The sequence below is a fragment of the Terrapene carolina genome, unplaced genomic scaffold (genome assembly GCF_002925995.2).
Source record: "Terrapene carolina triunguis isolate 2854851 unplaced genomic scaffold, T_m_triunguis-2.0 Scaffold838, whole genome shotgun sequence".
In the NCBI taxonomy this organism is placed as follows: Eukaryota; Metazoa; Chordata; order Testudines; family Emydidae; genus Terrapene; species Terrapene triunguis.
The window spans coordinates 6,023,223-6,040,473 of NW_020665189.1; the positions used below are offsets into that span (position 1 = coordinate 6,023,223).

The 17,251-nt window shown below is 49.2% G+C and overlaps 1 protein-coding gene across 1 annotated transcript; it reads left to right on the forward strand.

Moving 5' to 3' along the window:
* Positions 1–2,362: 2,362 nt before the first annotated feature.
* Positions 2,363–11,005, forward strand: SPATA24 (spermatogenesis associated 24). The gene is made up of 6 exons (XM_024194000.3): positions 2,363–2,458; positions 3,234–3,299; positions 6,608–6,738; positions 7,852–7,922; positions 9,357–9,459; positions 10,829–11,005. Exons 1-6 carry the CDS (start codon positions 2,363–2,365, stop codon positions 10,917–10,919), a joined length of 558 nt encoding a protein of 185 aa, XP_024049768.2. The 3' UTR covers positions 10,920–11,005.
* The last annotated feature ends 6,246 nt before the right edge of the window (positions 11,006–17,251 follow it).

The window sequence follows — 17,251 nt, forward strand, 5'->3', positions numbered from 1 at the left end:
TACAGCCAGATGCTTAAATCCCAAAGGACTGACTTGTCCCTTAAGCCTTCCAATATTGATAAAGTGAGTACCTTAGAGTTTACTATGTGGGGGAAGCTTTCAGAAGGTACCTTTTTAACTGAATTCCTACTTGCTCTCTCTCCTATCACACATGATCAAAGTAGCTGACTGCACCAGGCTCCTTAGCAAAATTGCCTACTCCCTGTCATGTGAAATGCCCTGGCTGGCTTCTGATCTGTACCCCAATACTTCATTGTATAGTGCTTTGGCATCAAAGGTCATAAATGTAAACCATTTGCTTGTAATAGTCCTGTTAATCAGCAGCTGACACAGATTATCCATTGTGTACAGCCCACCTACAGATCAAAAATATATTTAACATCAGTAAATCAATGCCAGTGCAACTGCATTTTGCATAGAACTTGGACTCATTCCCAGTGGGTCACTACTGAAAAAACGAGAATGATTCTCAGTAGAAACAGACACCATATAACTTCATTTCCTTAACAGAATCAGTGCTATTAATGCAGCTGGGTGGGAGGGACTGGAGTTTTGGAGAAACATAGGAGGGAAACATGCTTTAAGCAGAGTGACAACTATTTAGAAGATGAAACCTACATTCTTTAGTGTCACCTTATTGCTGTAAGATTCTCATTGCTTTCTAACTGCTCCTTTAACATATCTTTCCAGAGTTACACCAGTGTTCCCTAGCTCCTCTCCTATATTTCCTGCTCAGACCAGTAGTTAGAACACCTGACCCAATCAGTGCTAGTGCTGATCCTGCACCAGCAGTGGGAGAATTGCTGAAGTCTTGTATAGATAAAGCCCCTGCATGTAATCTCATCTCTTGCTATGGTTTCAGCTGTCATCTATACAGCAATGGCTACTATTTGACCAGGTGTCAGAGCACAATATTATTAGCAGCAGAGCCCTGCCTATTGTAAGAAGAAACCACAGGGAGGGGCCTTGTCTATGACATTTTAGCAATTTTCCCACGGTTTACTAAGCCCAAAACTGCCTGTTTAGGTGAAATGTAAGATCCACCTTTTTGAAGGTGCTTTCCTATGGCAAGAGTGCCTTTAACCATCACCAGAAACAAAACCCAACACTTCCATTAACAAAGCCAGAGCTATCACTGTGCTTTTGTTAGACTGGTAATTTTGTGTGACAGCCAGGAGAGAAGCACCTTTCCCACTACCTTTAGGTATTGGCATTAATTATTATTTGTGTTGCTGTAGCACCTCTGAGCCCTAGTCACAGACCAGAACCCTATTGTGCTAGGTGCTGTACAAACCCAGACATGATGATCCCTGCCCCAAAGAGTTTATAATCAGATAACCTTTTATCCTCCATTCAGTTCCACATCTAAACCTGTCTGATGTCTCCAGTGTCAGCTCCATGAGTCTGATGTTCCTTTTGCTTTACACAGGTGTAAGGAAGGTGTATCCGCATAGAATGTACTGACAGGTGTAAATGGGTTTTAGGCCCAACATGTCTAGGGTTGACTTGCTCTCTTCCTGCCCAGGCTTCCCCTACTTACAGTGTCAGTGATCCCACGAGCTGGCTGCCTAGCAGGAATGCTTACTCCTCTGGCTTGCAGGCCCCTGCAGCTGACACTGTGCTGGCCTCTCTGGTTCATCATGGCCTCCCTTCCCTACTGCCCTGGGCACTCCTCACCCAGCCTGTCCTGCAGGCCTTTTGCCACCTTGCCCATGCTACCCCAAGCTATACCCCTGCCCTCTCCCCCAGTAGCCAATTCCCAAAGGCCCAGTGATGCTGTTCCACTGGAGAGAGACTCTTCCCTTTCCCATCTGTCTTAGTCACCAGTGCCCAGGTCCCACATCAAGGCTGGGGCAGCCCAGCGCCTGGGGTTACGGGTCAGGCCGCTCAGCTTCCCGCTCTCCTTTCAAACTCCTCTTCTCCCTCCCCCTGTCCACTCCCCACCCCCTTTGTGTTTCCCTCTGTGTATGTCTACACTGCAGTTAGACACTCAGGGCTGGCCCATGCCACCTGACTCTGGCCAAGGGGCTGTTTAATTGCAGCGTAGATGTTCTGGCTCAGCCTGCAGCCCCAGCTCTGGGACCCTCTCCCCTCGCAGAGCCCTAACACTAGCCCCAGCCCGAATGGCTACAGGGCAATTAAGCAGCCCCTTAGGCGGAATCAGCGGCCAGGGCCAGCCACGGGTTTTTCGTGCCTGCGTAGACATGCCCCTGAGTGGCCTTTAAGGAGTGGGCGTGTCCCCCGCCCGGTTGCCAGCGGGCGGTGCCTCGCTGTCCCCGTTGCTGGGGGCGGTGAGGGAGCTGGGTTGTGATTGGCCACGGGGGAAGCGGCGGCCATTTCCAACGGCGGGGGAAGCGCGGAGATGGCGGCGGGGCCGGGTACCGAGGCTCTGGCCTTCCGGCAGCTGCGGGACCTCGTCGCGACCCAGGAGGCGCTAATAGAGCGGCTGCGGCTCCGGGTGCGGGCGTCAGCGCAGCGCTCCGGCGGGGGCCTATGGGCGGAGCGGTGACGCGGATGGGCGGGGCTTGGAGCGTTGGTGGGTGGGGCCAGTGCTTGTGGCTTTTGTCCCAGAGGCTTCCTGAGGCTCCTCACCTCGCACTAGGGTGACCAGTTGTCCCAATTTTATAGGGACAGTCCCGATATTTGGGGCTTTTTCTTATAAAGGCTCTTATTACCCCCCCATCCCGATTTTTCACACTTGCTATCTGGTTACCCTACCCTGGGCTATGCTGTGGGCTGCCCCAGATGCAGGGGATTGGGGTCTGAGCAATTGGGTGCATGTGCTCATTGGTCCCCCCTCCCTGGCTCTCTGGCATTTGCCTGTGAGCGGGTGTGTTTGTGTTGCATGTGCCAGTGCTGTTTTCACGGGCATGCAAGGCACCTTTCCCCTAGTTTTGTTTGTGTTCAAAATAGTAAATTCTTCTTGAGACACCTCTGCCCCAGTGACCTGCTAGCAGCAGGGTCATTGTACCACACTTGGATTTTATGGCCAGGCCTTTAAAAAAACATGAGCGATTTGGGTGTGTCTGTCCTTGGGTGTCCAAGTTGAGACACCTAAGAAAGGGCTGATGATCAGAAAATGCTGAGCATTTGCCCTTGGAAAGTCAGCCTTCTTTGAAGGGTATGAAGTTGGGCACTCAAAATCACTAGTCACTCTTGGAGGTCTAACGTACTGTGTTGAAGCTCCATCTGTGCATGTAACTGATCTATTGAACTTCAAATTCCTTTTGCAGATAGCAATACAGGAGGAGAATTTTGTATGTAAGGAGGATTATGAGGCTGTTGTAAAGAAGTTGGAGGTAAGTAACCTCTTGGGGGTAGGGACTTAAATCTTCGTACATTTTGAACAGCATCTGGTACCATGGGGCTCCAATCCTGGTGAAGGCCTCAATGAATAATGTAACGATTTCCATTTCTGTTGGAAACTAGGCCAAACAGATTGAAATTAGCCTTGCAGTGTTTATTCAAAGGTAGGAGAGCTGCATTTGGACTCAAGGGTAGTCTTGATGCAGCTTAGCAGTTCTAAAAAAAAAATCGCTGAGTACTGCATTAATTAGACACCAAAGAGAGTGAAGCTCATGGAAAGGAGTATTAATTGTCAGCAGACTAAGATTCCATGGGGCTACATGTGGCACAAACAGAATAAAAAGACTGTTTTAGTACCACTAACTAGTCTTCTCTGGGTGTGTATTCTCTCTACCACCCCCACCCCTTTTCCTCTCTTTTTAAATCTTTAAAAAGAACAGGAGTACTTGTGGCACCTTAGAGACTAACAAATTTATTAGAGCATAAGCTTTCGTGGGCTACAACCCACTTCTTCGGATGCATATAGAGTGAAACATATATTGAGGAGATATATATATACACATACAGAGAGCATGAACAGGTGGGAGTTGTCTTACCAACTCTGAGAGGCCAATTAAGTAAGAGAAAAAAAACTTTTGAAGTGATAATCAAGATAGCCAAGTACAGACAGTTTGATAAGAAGCAAGTGTGAGAATACTTACAAGGGGAGATAGATTCAATGTTTGTAATGGCTCAGCCATTCCCAATCCCTATTTAACCCTGAGTTGATTGTGTCTAGTTTGCATATCAATCCCAGCTCAGCAGTCTCTCGTTGGAGTCTGTTTTTGAAGTTTTTCTGTTTTAAGATAGCCACCCGCAGGTCTGTCATAGAATGGCCAGACAGGTTAAAGTGTTCTCCCACTGGTTTTTGAGTATTATGATTCCTGATGTCAGATTTGTGTCCATTAATTCTTTTGCATAGAGACTGTCCGGTTTGGCCAATGTACATGGCAGAGGGGCATTGCTGGCACATGATGGCATATATCACATTGGTAGATGTGCAGGTGAACGAGCCCCTGATGGTATGGCTGATTATCACTTCAAAAGTTTTTTTTCTCTTACTTAATTGGCCTCTCAGAGTTGGTAAGACAACTCCCACCTGTTCATGCTCTCTGTATGTGTGTATATATATCTCCTCAATATATGTTTCACTCTATATGCATCCGAAGAAGTGGGTTGTAGCCCACGAAAGCTTATGCTCTAATAAATTTGTTAGTCTCTAAGGTGCCACAAGTACTCCTGTTCTTTTTGCGGATACAGACTAACACGGCTGCTACTCTGAAACCTTTTAAATCTTTGTGTCTAGCTATTTTGTTTTCAGTGGTGCTGTACTTGCTTGAGCCGTATGTGGTGAGCTGTCTAAAGAACCAGGTCAGTGCCCTGGGAGCTTGCTTAGATGTTTGACATTTTAACTTTTTGTGGCTCCTGAGGTTATACAGGGTAAAGGTACTAGGAGGCCCATGGAGCATGGATGGGGGGAAGGGGAGGGAGAGAGGAGACACATCTGTTCAGCCAGTGGAAGTGCTTGGGAGCTGGTCAATGACCCCCCCCTTCTTCCCCTCAGGAACTAACCTCACCACCTTCCATTCCAAGTGCAAGGCTCATTTCTTTGACCTTGCCTTCTTTAATATAAATACATCGCAACAGGTATATTTTAAAAAAAGAAAAAACTCTCCCAGTGGGCAAGGATGAGAGAGCAAACAACACTTGTGAGCTGTGCATTACTACTACTGGATGGTGCTCAGATGCTACCATGAGGAGTGCCGTATAAGAACCTGTGAAAAACAGAACAGAAAATAGCCCTGTTTATTTTGGAGCTGTGAGCAGTTGATCTATTATGTGATGCCTGGTTGAAGATGAAGCTTAGGATGTTGCTTAAAGGTGATTAAATGACAAATCCATTTACTTCATTTTAAAAAATAATTTCAATTCCAATAGGTATAAAATAATAGTCAATTTTAAATGCACTTTACAAAGTATCAAATATACCAAAAAATCTGCGACATGTTGGCCTCTTCCATGCCAGCTCCATGGTAACTGGGAGATCACAGCAGAGTGCATGCTTAGATGTCATGGATGAGTGGGAGCCAGATAGATCCTCTCCATCACTGAGCTAACAATGGAAAAAACGTGTTCAGTTGTTAGTGTGTTTGAGAGCCTCTTAGCCTGAATGGTAAGTTGTGTATGGTAGGAGCAAGTGGAGTGGGACACCCGGGTCCTTAGCTAGTGAGGTAGCCCACATATATTGTGTAATTAATGGATTTTCCATCCTTTGATTGAAGTTCACCAGGAAAGATGTAACTAATAAACGCCCTGATTACTTAAGCGCTTGTAAGCAGAAGGATGAAATTGGCCAGTCAAGATCTTTCACTATTTACATTTAACGAATTGTGTGGCTGGATAATTCAGTAAGTGGCACTCATCTCTCTGAGTAGATATTGAATTAATATTCCTTAGTGATGCTAGGGGCACTGTCCTGCCAAAGGTTTTGTCTTTTGGAGAAGACAAAATGGTGGACTTGTCCACTTGTGATCATTAAAGATCCAGTGACACATTTCCTTAGAGTTTGGGTGTTAGCGCCGGTGGCCTGGCCATTGTAGGGATTTGCATTCTGCCTCCTTCAACTCCCTTGCAGTTTCAACTGGCTATAGTCATTTTTTTTTGTTTTGTTAACACATCCTGTCCTAACTTGCTTTGTAATTTTGCTGTGCATTGTTAATCAGCTACCACCTTCCATCCTCGCCATGGCTGCCTTTCATTAGTGGGCAAAATGATTAGACTGGTCGTAAAGTGCTTTGGCAACTTCTGAAGTGAAACGTCCTCTGGAACTGTAAATGATCAACACACGTTAGATTTTGAGAGGGGACCTGATAATAGTCTTCAAATATCCTAAGGGCTGTTAGAAAGAGGACAGTGATCAATGGTTCTCCATGTCCACTGAAGTTAGGACAAGAAGTAATGGGCTTAATCTGCAGCAAGGGAGATTTAGGTTAGTTATTAGGAAAAACGTTAAGGGTAGTTAAGGGTTAACTCAAGGGTAGTTAAGCTCTGGAACAGGCTTCCAAGGGATCCCCCTCATTGGAGGTTTTTAAGAACAGGTTGGATAGACACCTGTCAGGGCTGGCATAGGTTTACTTGGTCCTGCCTCAGCGCAGGGGGCTTGTCTTGACCTCTCAAGCCCCACGTTTCTATAAGTCTGTGATTTACACTCTGGATTGGTCTGGGGCTGGCAGAGAACATAGGGATGCTGTGTGTATTACAGAAAGAAGAGGAGGAGCACTCAAAGACCAAAATCCTGCTTGCCAAGGAAGCTGAGAAGCTGCAGTTTGCGCTCGGGGAGATTGAGGTTTTGTCCAAGCAGCTTGAAAGAGAGAAACAAGTCTTTGAAAAAGCGTAAGTTGGGGAGGGGGAATTTGTGTTTTAATATTTGAAAACAGGCAGCAAGTATTTTGTCTCGTTAGTAACCAAGCTGGGTATGACAGCATTGTACTTAATTAGGGACTCCGTTCTCATGTGGGAGCAAAGTGTGTTTACCTGAATTTAATAGAATTAGAGATCGGAAAATAGTTAAGCACGTACTAAAGTGCTTTGCTGAATTGGAGGCAAAAGCTATTAGCAACCATAGCAATCATTTTTTGTTCTGATTGTACAGCCCCTAGCATAGTGGGGCCCTCCCTGGTCAGTGACTGGGGCAACTGGCCGTTACAATAATACAAGTAATAAAATCAGCTTCATCACAACAAACTCCCTTGTTGACTACATTTAACTATGTATTTAAATTCAGTTGACTTAAATGGGACTTAAGCATGTGCTTAATTTTAAGCTCATGATTAAATGCTTTGATGAATTTGGAGCCAAGTTCAGCAATGTGAGGCCTGGAATTTAGGGTTTGGAAGATAAGGCTCTTTAGGTTGCCTCTAAAATGTATTGCTTTGTGATGGGAGAGGTTCAGCAGCGTTTTTTAAAGGGCATTTCTGCCTAAGGCCCCAGCCCTGTAAAGTGATTTGTGTGTAGGGATCATTTTGAAGCCTCTGGGCCTTTGCCTGGTCTTACAGGCCTGCCCAAGTGGATCACTTTTGCAGGATCAGGGCTTAAATATGTAGTCCCAATCAGTGTCATTTGGATGCCTGAGTACATAAGAACGGCCATACTGGGTCAGACCAAAGGTCCATCTAGCCCAGTATCCTGTCTTCCAGCAGTGGCCAATGCCAGGTGCCCCAGGGGGAATGAACAGATCAGGTATCATCAAGTGATCCATCCTCTGTCGCCCATTCCCAGTTTCTGACAAACAGAGACTAAGCAGAGTAGCTGCCATGCGAGTACACATCAGGTAATGAGATCTCCAAATGCCGTGGTGGCTGAGATGTTCAGAGCTGCCTAAGGGGGTTGCATGGCCATGTGGGTGCAGAAGGAAGATCAGCCCTTGCAAATGGGAAGGTTCTTCAGCATTTAAAATTACACTGACACTCATGTCACTTGCCTTCATTTTTGTTGCTTCTATTCTAGACTTTCCAACGTTAAGAGCAAAGCGCTAAGAGAATCCACCAAAAAAGACAAGCTAATAAGCAAATGCAATGGTAAGTTTACCAGAGGCTTAAGTCTGTTATGCATTGCTCTACCAGCTTAGAAACAAAAGGCCAGTAACCAGGATTTACTTTAATTAGGAAGTGTGATGTGACTTAATATCGTACTCCCGCCAAGACAGACACACACACATGCCACCCGCCACTGGGTCTCTCTGGACCGTAGATCCAGGTGCAGGGGATGGGGGAGCACGTTCCATGCAATCACTATTCCCGGGCACCTACGTGGGCATGAAGCAGTGCAAGGAGTTGGTGGAGCTGTGGTTCCACTCTCCCATTAGTATATCAGCGGAGCTGGTGCAGGAGGGAAGGACTCTGCAGCTGGGAAAGGCCTGGTGCAGATACGGGCCCCTCCTGGAGAAAGGGAGGAGCAGAGAGGGAATCGTGCTTCTCTGAGTCATTGAGCAAAGGCTCGGAGTGGCCCTGCTTGACTGCTAAGGAGAGCTGGCTTTCTCCACAAGCAGATGGCACATTTTAAATATCTACCTACTTCTTTTTTTGGTCAGGTTTTCCTCCCAAATCAGGTTAAGGTGCTCCCGAGGCATTAGGCTGAAATCCCAGGCCAGGCAATCAGTCGTGCGTGGCCCAATCCAGGGTTTGAGCAATAAAACATTTAACAGGGCAACGCTTTGTTCCACTCAGTCTCTTCCCCTCATCTGTAATGAAAGCACCTTACTGTTTAGCTTCAGGAAGCACGACCTGGAGATGAAGGCATAGGGGGATCTGGGCCTATCTCTGCCACAGATATAGCATGTGATCGGGCAAGTCACTTGGGGCCTGATCCTGGGATGTGCCAGACGTCTCCTGGGAGGTGCCCAGTGCCTTCAGCTGAAGTCAATGGGAGCTGAGGGCATTCAGGGGTACTCCACATTTCACAGGATTAGCGCTTTAACCTCTCTGTGCCTCAATATCTCTAGCTGTACTATATTGCTAGTGATACATACCTTCCTTACAGGGGTGTTGTGAAGCCTGCAGACATCTGTGCAGCGTCCTGAAGCCTTCAGATGGAAGGGGCTAGACCCAATAACCTTTATTTTTGGTGTATTTCTGTTTAACAAGCTGTCCTCTCACCTCAGCTGCCCCAGTTAGGATTCATGCCGGCATTGCAGACCGTTTGTGTTTATGATCAGATGCACAATAATGTGAAACCAATCCAGAACTGACTGTAGCCAAATGTCACTGTTGTCAGCATTTCAACAGCACCTACTGCAGAGCTAATCTCCATTTTGGGGGGTGTTGGAACATTTTCCCCACGTTTTCGGTATCACTGTTTGTAGCTGATACTATAAGAAATCCTTAAAACAAAGGCCAAAAAAAAATCCAGCTGCCATGTTGATACCAGAGGGAATAGAAATGCACCGAAGATTAGCTGCATCTCAAGTGAGTTTTAAGCCTCAACTCCCCTCTCCACATTTTTTTTTTTGGTAGAAATCGAGAGCCATATTATGAAACAGGAGGATCTCCTGAATGACAAAGAGAATGAAATTAAGGAGCTGCAGCAGTTCATCACCAAGCAGAAGCAAACACTCAAGTGAGCATTACCTCCTTAGATGGTTATCAGCCTCACGCTGCAGCCAGTGGGAGTTTGACGCTGACCTCAGTGGGAATACGGGGTCTATTTTGTCTGTTTCAGTGTTTTAACGATCTACCCATCTGGCTCTCTAGCTGCCTTTGATGTCACTTCAAAAGTAATCACAGTAAATTCACTCCAACTACAAGCCATCTGCCTCCACACTGACCTTTTGCCTCCGTCAGTCCCCTTCCGGCTCTTGCAGCATGTCTGGAAGGTCAGCAGACCGGTGCTGTTTCAGAGCAGGTGGGAGGGGAGTAGGTTCCAAAGTTGAGGGCCCTTCACAGAGAACATCCTGCCAACCCCCAACGTGTAAAGTGAGAGAGATCTAGCTCAAGTGCCTCTGCTGATTGCAACCAGGGCAGCATGGCACAGGGACCAAGGCATCTGTCACGCAGGCGGATCCCAGTGGCTGGGAATGGGTGTCTGCATTATGAAACCCATTCATCGGCCCCATTGCTAGCTGTCTCAGTAGAGCAGCCAAGGACTGAGTTGTCCATGGAGACTTCCCCTCTGGACTGTCCCTCCAGATCAGGGGGTAGGCATATTAATCAGGGGATGTTTGCATTCTGTGCTCGTGTTGTACCTGCTCTGTGGATAAATGGAGAATGAACCCTCTCTGTGGCTGCCGGCCTTGCACCTTTCATCTGCATGAAATTCTCTCTAATAAAAAGCACTGCATTCTTCTTCAGGTGTATCTACAGCATGGGGCCCATGCTGGCGTCACCCCCCTAGCCTAGACACAGCCTACATCTGCACACAGTGTTTCTGTTGGTGTAGGAACACCACCTTCCCGAATGACGTTGGCTACATCAACAGAAGCCTCTTCCATCAATGCAGCTGTGTCCACACTGGGGGTTTTGTCAGCATAGCTGTGTCGCTCGGGGGGTGGGTTTTTCACACCCCTGGACCATGTAGCAATGCAGACATAACTTTTAAGTGTGTACCAGGCCTGAGCCGCCTCTTGGCTGAGCAGTGGGTCTTCCCTGCACCTTTCACGCCTGGAGTCTGATTTACCAACCTGACACTGATTGCCAGGAACAGGAGAATTATGTTGCTAATGCCAAGGAGTGAAATCAGTGTAACCCTCGTTTGCTAACACACCTGGATACAGAGTGGCAAAAAACTCCTGAGTGCTACCACCGGGGCAGCCTTTAGCTCTGGGTTAATAAAGGTTCCTTGTTAATGCGGCCGTTTCCTTAGTAATTGCTTTAGAAGATCCCTGATTAACCTGCCCAGGAAGCGACCAGGAGAATTGGTGATAAATTAGCAGCGTGACACTTGCCAGTGTCAACTTTCTGATGATTTTTTTTTTTTTTTTTTTTTGCAGGACTCAAGTGTCAGACTTAAAAATACAGAAACAACAGGAAAGTTACATAGCGCAAGTGCTGGAAAAGAAACAGAAGAAGGGTTTAAAGTGACTATATTAAACATTACACTACAATCCATGTATCCCCTCGATACACAACCACTGTAAAGATTCTAGTGCCCACCGTTACTGCAGTGGCCAACAGCAATATCCTATCACTATCTCAGGAAGGTTGTAGATGGGTCGCCACATTAACCCATCAGTGGGCCCTGGCCTACACAAACATACTTTTCCTGGCCTGGTGCAGAGGGGAGGCCCCCGTGGCAGGGGAGAGGTCAGGGAGGGGGTTGGAAAGTGAGCCCACCCTGCACTCCACCTTCATTGGTGGCTCCTGTCCTGTGGGGCTAGGCCTAACTCCCCATTCCAGGCAGTGCGACCTGGCACATGGGGTTTGTGTTGCCACCACTAACTCAGATTTGGCCCAGCTGCCCCTCTGTCATGACAGGTGAGTGCCCAGGCCAAACCTGAGTGCAGATACAGACTCAGGCCACTGCAGGTGTGGTTTAATGCGGTGGCCTTTCACCTCGAGCCTGGTGCAAGTGAAATTAATTAGATGGGCTTCCCCTTGTCCTCTAAGCATTTGTGTGCTTCACAAAGCCACTATCTCAGCTGGGTCTCTGCTCAGAGTAGGCCCTGGGTTGCAATAGTGGCTGTTCCTTGGTCACTGCTGATGTGGGCTGAGGGCTTATAGGGAAATACTCCCATTGCCTAGCCATGTTCTGCCCCTTCCTAGCCAGTGCTGTTTGTGTCTCACAGCTTCCCCTGTCTGGCCCCCCCGTACCCACCAAGATAATGGCAGGGACAGTCTCACGAAGCTTGGTAAATACTGTTAGACCCCAGAAGGGTGATGGGGTGCATGTACAGACCAAGTGACTTCAAATAAATGGTTTTAAACTAAATACCTTGATCAGCTTCCCCTTTACTGCTCTGTCATGATCTGAGCTCAGTCTTCTGTGTCCCTTGCTGGCTGAAGTCTTGAACCTGGCATCTCTGCACCACACCCCTTCTCAAGGGGAGAATGGGACTCCTCAATGGTTCAAGAACTGCAGGTAAATTTCCTTCTTAGCCCATTGGACTCAATGGGGACTCTTGGCACTGCATTCCAGCTCCCAGACTTGCAGATGCAGGTACCCAGGATGAGGTGGGTTGAGGGCAGGATGTGACTCTGACTCCCCCCCCTGCAGCAGGGAGACACCCCAAAGTTTCCCCTCTAAGATGGACAGATGCTGGAGGGGTGCCTGTTGCTTTAAAACAGTCTGGTGGGAGGGCAGGAGAAGCTGGGCTGCATCCATTCAGCCCCAAAGGCTTGGCCAGGGGTGCATAACGCTCTGGGTGAGCCTTTCCCCGCATTGCTCCTGAAGCACAGTTCTCAGCAGCCTCCTGCCCCCGTCGCCCCAGCCTTCCAGTTGCTTCTGCATCACACTCAAGCTTGATGACACTCAGGGCCCTGCACCCTCCATTCCCTAAGCTCCTGCCTCCTGTGGCTGCGCCTCTGTCCCCTGCCACCCTCATGCTTTCCATTGTGCTGCACTGCGGCCTGGAGCCCTCTCCTTTTCCTTCCCACGCCCCTTTAAACCCAGCTCTCCAAACTCCCCTCCCCCTCCTCCCTTTCCTGAGCCTTGTGTTTTTGGCTGCCCTAAGCCCCACAGTCCCTGTGGAAGCCCGTGGGATTAGAGGGTCTGTATGAGGAGCAGCCGAGAGAGGGAGTGGCAGGCTGCATGGGATAGCAACGTGGCTAAGCCAGAGGGGCCCCTGCATTGCTTGATTTGGGGTGTTTGGGTGCGGAAAGGTGGGGAGAAGAACTGAGAGGAGCTGGGAGGGGTGAGCTAGAGAGGGAGCAGCCGTGGGGGGTGATGAGATGGGTGAAGCGGGAGAAGAGCAGAACAAGGAAAAGACAAACTCCACCCTGCAGGTGCCTGCTCTCCTGCCAGGCACAGCCAGGGGGCGCCGCCTCCGAGCAGTGACACCCCCCTGAAGTGTGGAGATGGGGTGGGGAGGGGAAAGGCGAACACCCAGGAAACTGAGAGGCGCCACGCATGGAGAAATGCCTCTCTTTCTCTTACCTCTGCTGCCTTAGTCATGGTCAGGGAGCTTGTAAGCTCTCTCCCCCCCCCCCCCCCCCCCCCCCCAATCTGCTCTTGAGCTATAGTGGGACACTTTGGAGGTTGAGGGACAGTACATCTGCTGACATACCAGACGGGGCTACGCTGGAGTCCTGGTAGCTCAAGTCAGATGAAACCCAGGGTGCTCCGTAGGTGATGGCTGAAGAGCCCCTGAGGGTTGTGTCATGTGCAGTGGGTAGTTGGCAACATGATCAGTTGATCATGGTTGAGGGAAGTAAAGCTGAGGGAAGTAGACATTTTACTTCTATTTTTCCCATGGGTGATAGTTCCAGAGCAGTCTCATTTCCCTGGGGGAGACACAGTTTGGCCATCAGTGGCAAGCGTGAATCTCCCACTGAGGAAGCAGCGTCTGAGCGCATCCCCTGTGTAAATCTGGAATGACTCCTTTGCTGTGCGCTAGGCTCACTGAGAGCAAGGTCCAGCCCCATGAGGGTTACACACATATCTGAGGGCAGAGTTCTCATGGGACAAAGCACTTTCTTAAGGCAGTGCCCCCTCATCCTGCCTCCTACTCTAGCCCGATTAGGATAAGCACATGACTAACCACACAGGGAGGCTTGTTATTATACCATGGCCTTGCCTTGCTGATCCCATCTCAAACAGGACTATGGCATAAGCCTTAAGGAATGGTCTACAGCTGAAAATTAGATCAACCTAGCTACGTTGCTCAGGCTGTGAAAAATGTTATACCTTGTGCAACGTAGTTAGGGCGAGCTAACCCCCACTGTTGATGTAGAAGGTTGAGAGAAGAATTCTTCCAGCAACCGAGCTACCATCGCTCCGAGAAGTAGATTATATTGACAGAAAAACCCCATCTGTCCATGTAGGATGTGTCTATGCTATGGCGCTACCGGGGCACATCTACAGCTCTGTAGTTCTGCTGCTGTAGTGTAGACGTACCCTACACTGCTTTGCTGCAGTTACTGCCAGCGCTCAGCCTATAAAGAAATCCTGAGGCTAATCAACTGTTTCTGGTCTGGGCTAAATTCAGCTGTTTGTCACATGGGGTGGAACCAGTGGGCTCTGAACCCAAATTAATGGAAGCAATATTGGACCCAAACACCTGAGAGGTCTTTCAACTGTTGAGGGGGCTGAGCCTGAGTTCCTTTGCACACGCGCAGCACAGATAGAGTCCGAGGGAGAGTCCGAGTGTTCAAACAGCCCTGCCACACTGTGGTTGTATTTCCCATAAACACACTGGGCTACAGCCACTCCTTTACACAAGTGACTTCAGTGGTGTTACTCCAGCATTACCCTGGGGTATCTAGAGCACAATAATGTCACCCTCTTTCTCTGACAGGCTACGTGCAGAGGGCCCTGAGTCTAAGGCCTGGTCTACACTAGGAGGTTATGTCAAATTTAGCAGCATTAAATCGAATTAACCCTGCACCCATCCACACAACGAAGCTATTTAGTTCGACATAGAGGTCTCTTTAATTCGATTTCTGTACTCCTCCCCGACGCGGGGAGTAGCGCTAAATTCGACATGGCCATGTCGAATTAGGGTAGGTGTGGATGGAATTCGACGCTAATAGCTCCAGGAGCTATCCCACAGTGCACCACTCTGTTGACGCTCTGGACAGCAGTCCGAGCTCGGATGCTCTGACCAGCCACACAGGAAAAGCCCCGGGAAAAATTGAATTCCTTTTCCTGTCTGGGCAGTTTGAATCTCATTTCCTGTTTGGACATCGTGGCGAGCTCAGCAGCACTGGCAATGATGCAGAGCTCTCCAGCAGAGGTGACCATGCAATCTCAGAATAGAAAGAGGGCCCCAGCATGGACTGATCGGGAAGTCTTGGATCTGATCGCTGTGTGGGGCGATGAGTCCGTGCTTTCGGAGCTGCGCTCCAAGAAACGGAATGCGAAGATCTATGAGAAGAGCTCAAAAGCCATGACGGAGAGAGGATACAGCCGGGATGCAATGCAGTGCCGTGTGAAAATCAAGGAGCTGAGACAAGCGTACCAGAAGACCAAAGAGTCAAATGGACACTCCGGATCCCAGCCCCAGACATGCCGTTTCTACGAGGCACTGCATTCCATTCTAGGTGCGGCCGCCACCACTACCCCACCACTGACCGTGGACTCTGAGGATGGGATATTGTCAACGGTCGCTTCCTCGGAGATGTTAGCGGACGGGGAAGATGAGGAAGGAAATGAGGAGGACAAGGCAGTCGACAGCGCATACAACGCTGATTTCCCCAACAGCCAGGATCTCTTCATCACCCTCACGGAGATCCCCTACCAACCCCCCCCGGGCGTTAACCCGGACCCTGAATCAGGGGAAGGATCAGTCGGTAAGTGTTTTAAACATGTAAACATTTATTTTGAACAGAACAGGAATATTAACAATGGGTTTTTCATGATTAGTTTGCCCTAGGCGCTTAACGTTTTAGTCCTTGGCAGTGCAACTACTGCAAAAGAATCTAACAATGTCCGGTTTATCATGATTAGTTTGCCCTAGGCGCTCTACTTTTTAGTCCTTGCCAGTGCAGCTACTGGAAAATAAGGTCAATATGTCCGGGGATAGAGCTGAAATCCTCATGGGACATCTCCACGAAGCTCTCCTGGAGGAAATTGGAAAGCCTTTGCATGAGGTTCCTGGGGAGAGCGGCCTTATTGCATCCTCCATGGTAGGAAACTTTTCCGCGCCAGGCTATCATCAAGTACTCTGGGATCATTGCCTCGCAGAGCATGGCGGCATACGGCCCTGGTTTTTGCTGGCTTTCACGCAGCATGCGGTCTTTCTCTGTGTCAGAAATCCTCATCAGAGTGATGTCGCTCATGGTGACCTGCTTTGAATTAGGGGAATGTTAGTATTGGGACTGCTTGCCTGTTCCTTTACATAACTGTAACCGGCGGTTTACAGCCATGCAGTGGAGGCGGGAGAGGGGCAGCATACAGGGATCTTTCCCGGGGACAGCCGCGAGGGGGTGGGACAGGGGCAGAGTTCATGCTTGCCGGATTGCCGGCAGCAGGAACTGGCCAACGCTAGGGGCATTGCTTTGAACGTGAAAGGAGGGCACTGCTATAAATTAAGTTTTAAGCAGCCAAAAGTCTATGGCTTACCATGTCAGCCTGCTACCCGAATTCCGCTGTCCTGCCCCGCTTGTCTGATCTCCACTGCAAGACCCCAGGCACTGAATGCGAAGGCCGAAAATTTGACCTTGTCCTGAGTGCGCATGTGATAGGTGCTGTGCATGGTCTTGTTCACAGAGAAAGACTATGTTCATTGTTCACAAAAATGTATCTTTGTGAGGAATTCACTCCCTTTTTCCCATCCCACAGCTGCGACTGTCTCCCGACCTACCCCGGCATCCCCCTCCCAGAGGCTGGCGCAGATTAGGCGGAGAAAGAAAAGGACACGGGACGACATGTTCTCAGAACTTATGGGCTGCTCCCGAGCCGAGGCGGCCCAGCAGACCCAGTGGAGGGAGAACATGTTGCAGTACCAGCGAGCACACAGCGAACGGGAGGACAGGTGGCGGCAGGAAGACCAGCAGGCGACTCAAACGCTGCTTGGACTAATGAGGGAGCAAACGGACACGCTCCAGCGCCTTGTGGATGTTCTGCAGGACCGGAGGCAGGAGGACAGAGCCCCGCTGCAGTCTATCTGTAACCGCCCTCCCCCGCCACAAAGTCCCATACCCCCCTCACCCAAAGTCCCAAGAAGGAGGGGCGGCAGGGGCCATGAAAACTGTCACTCCACCCCTGCAGACTGTTCAAGTACCAGAAGGCTCTCATTCCCAAAAATTTGATAAGTCCTTTCCTTCCCGCCTCACCCAAGCCCCCGTCCCAGTTTCATCCCCTAACTGTGTAGTTGCTAATAAAAAATACGTTTCTGTTAATTACTGTTTCCGTCATGTTCTTTTAGAGGAGAGTGTGTTTGAAGGGGGGAAGGGGGTTGGTAATTGGAGAGGACAGTCACCTTTACCAGGGTACAGACACGGGGGCAGGTTCAGCAGAAGGTCACACACACATTGCAGTCACTAGGCACCCTGGTCAGTCTGGGAGGTGGTTTTCATGTTCTGTGTGGGGGGGCTATGTGACTTTGTGGCGGGGGAGGGCGGTTAGAGATCTTATGCAGCGGTCCTTAACCTGGATCACAGAGCCACGCAGCAGGGGATCTGTAACCGTCCTCCCCCGCCACAAAGTCACATAGCCCCCACACACCGAGTCCCGGAAAGGAGGGGTGGCAGGCTCCGTTGAAACAACCAGTCCACCACTGCGGACCGCTCTAGGAGCAGGAGCCTGTCATTCCTTG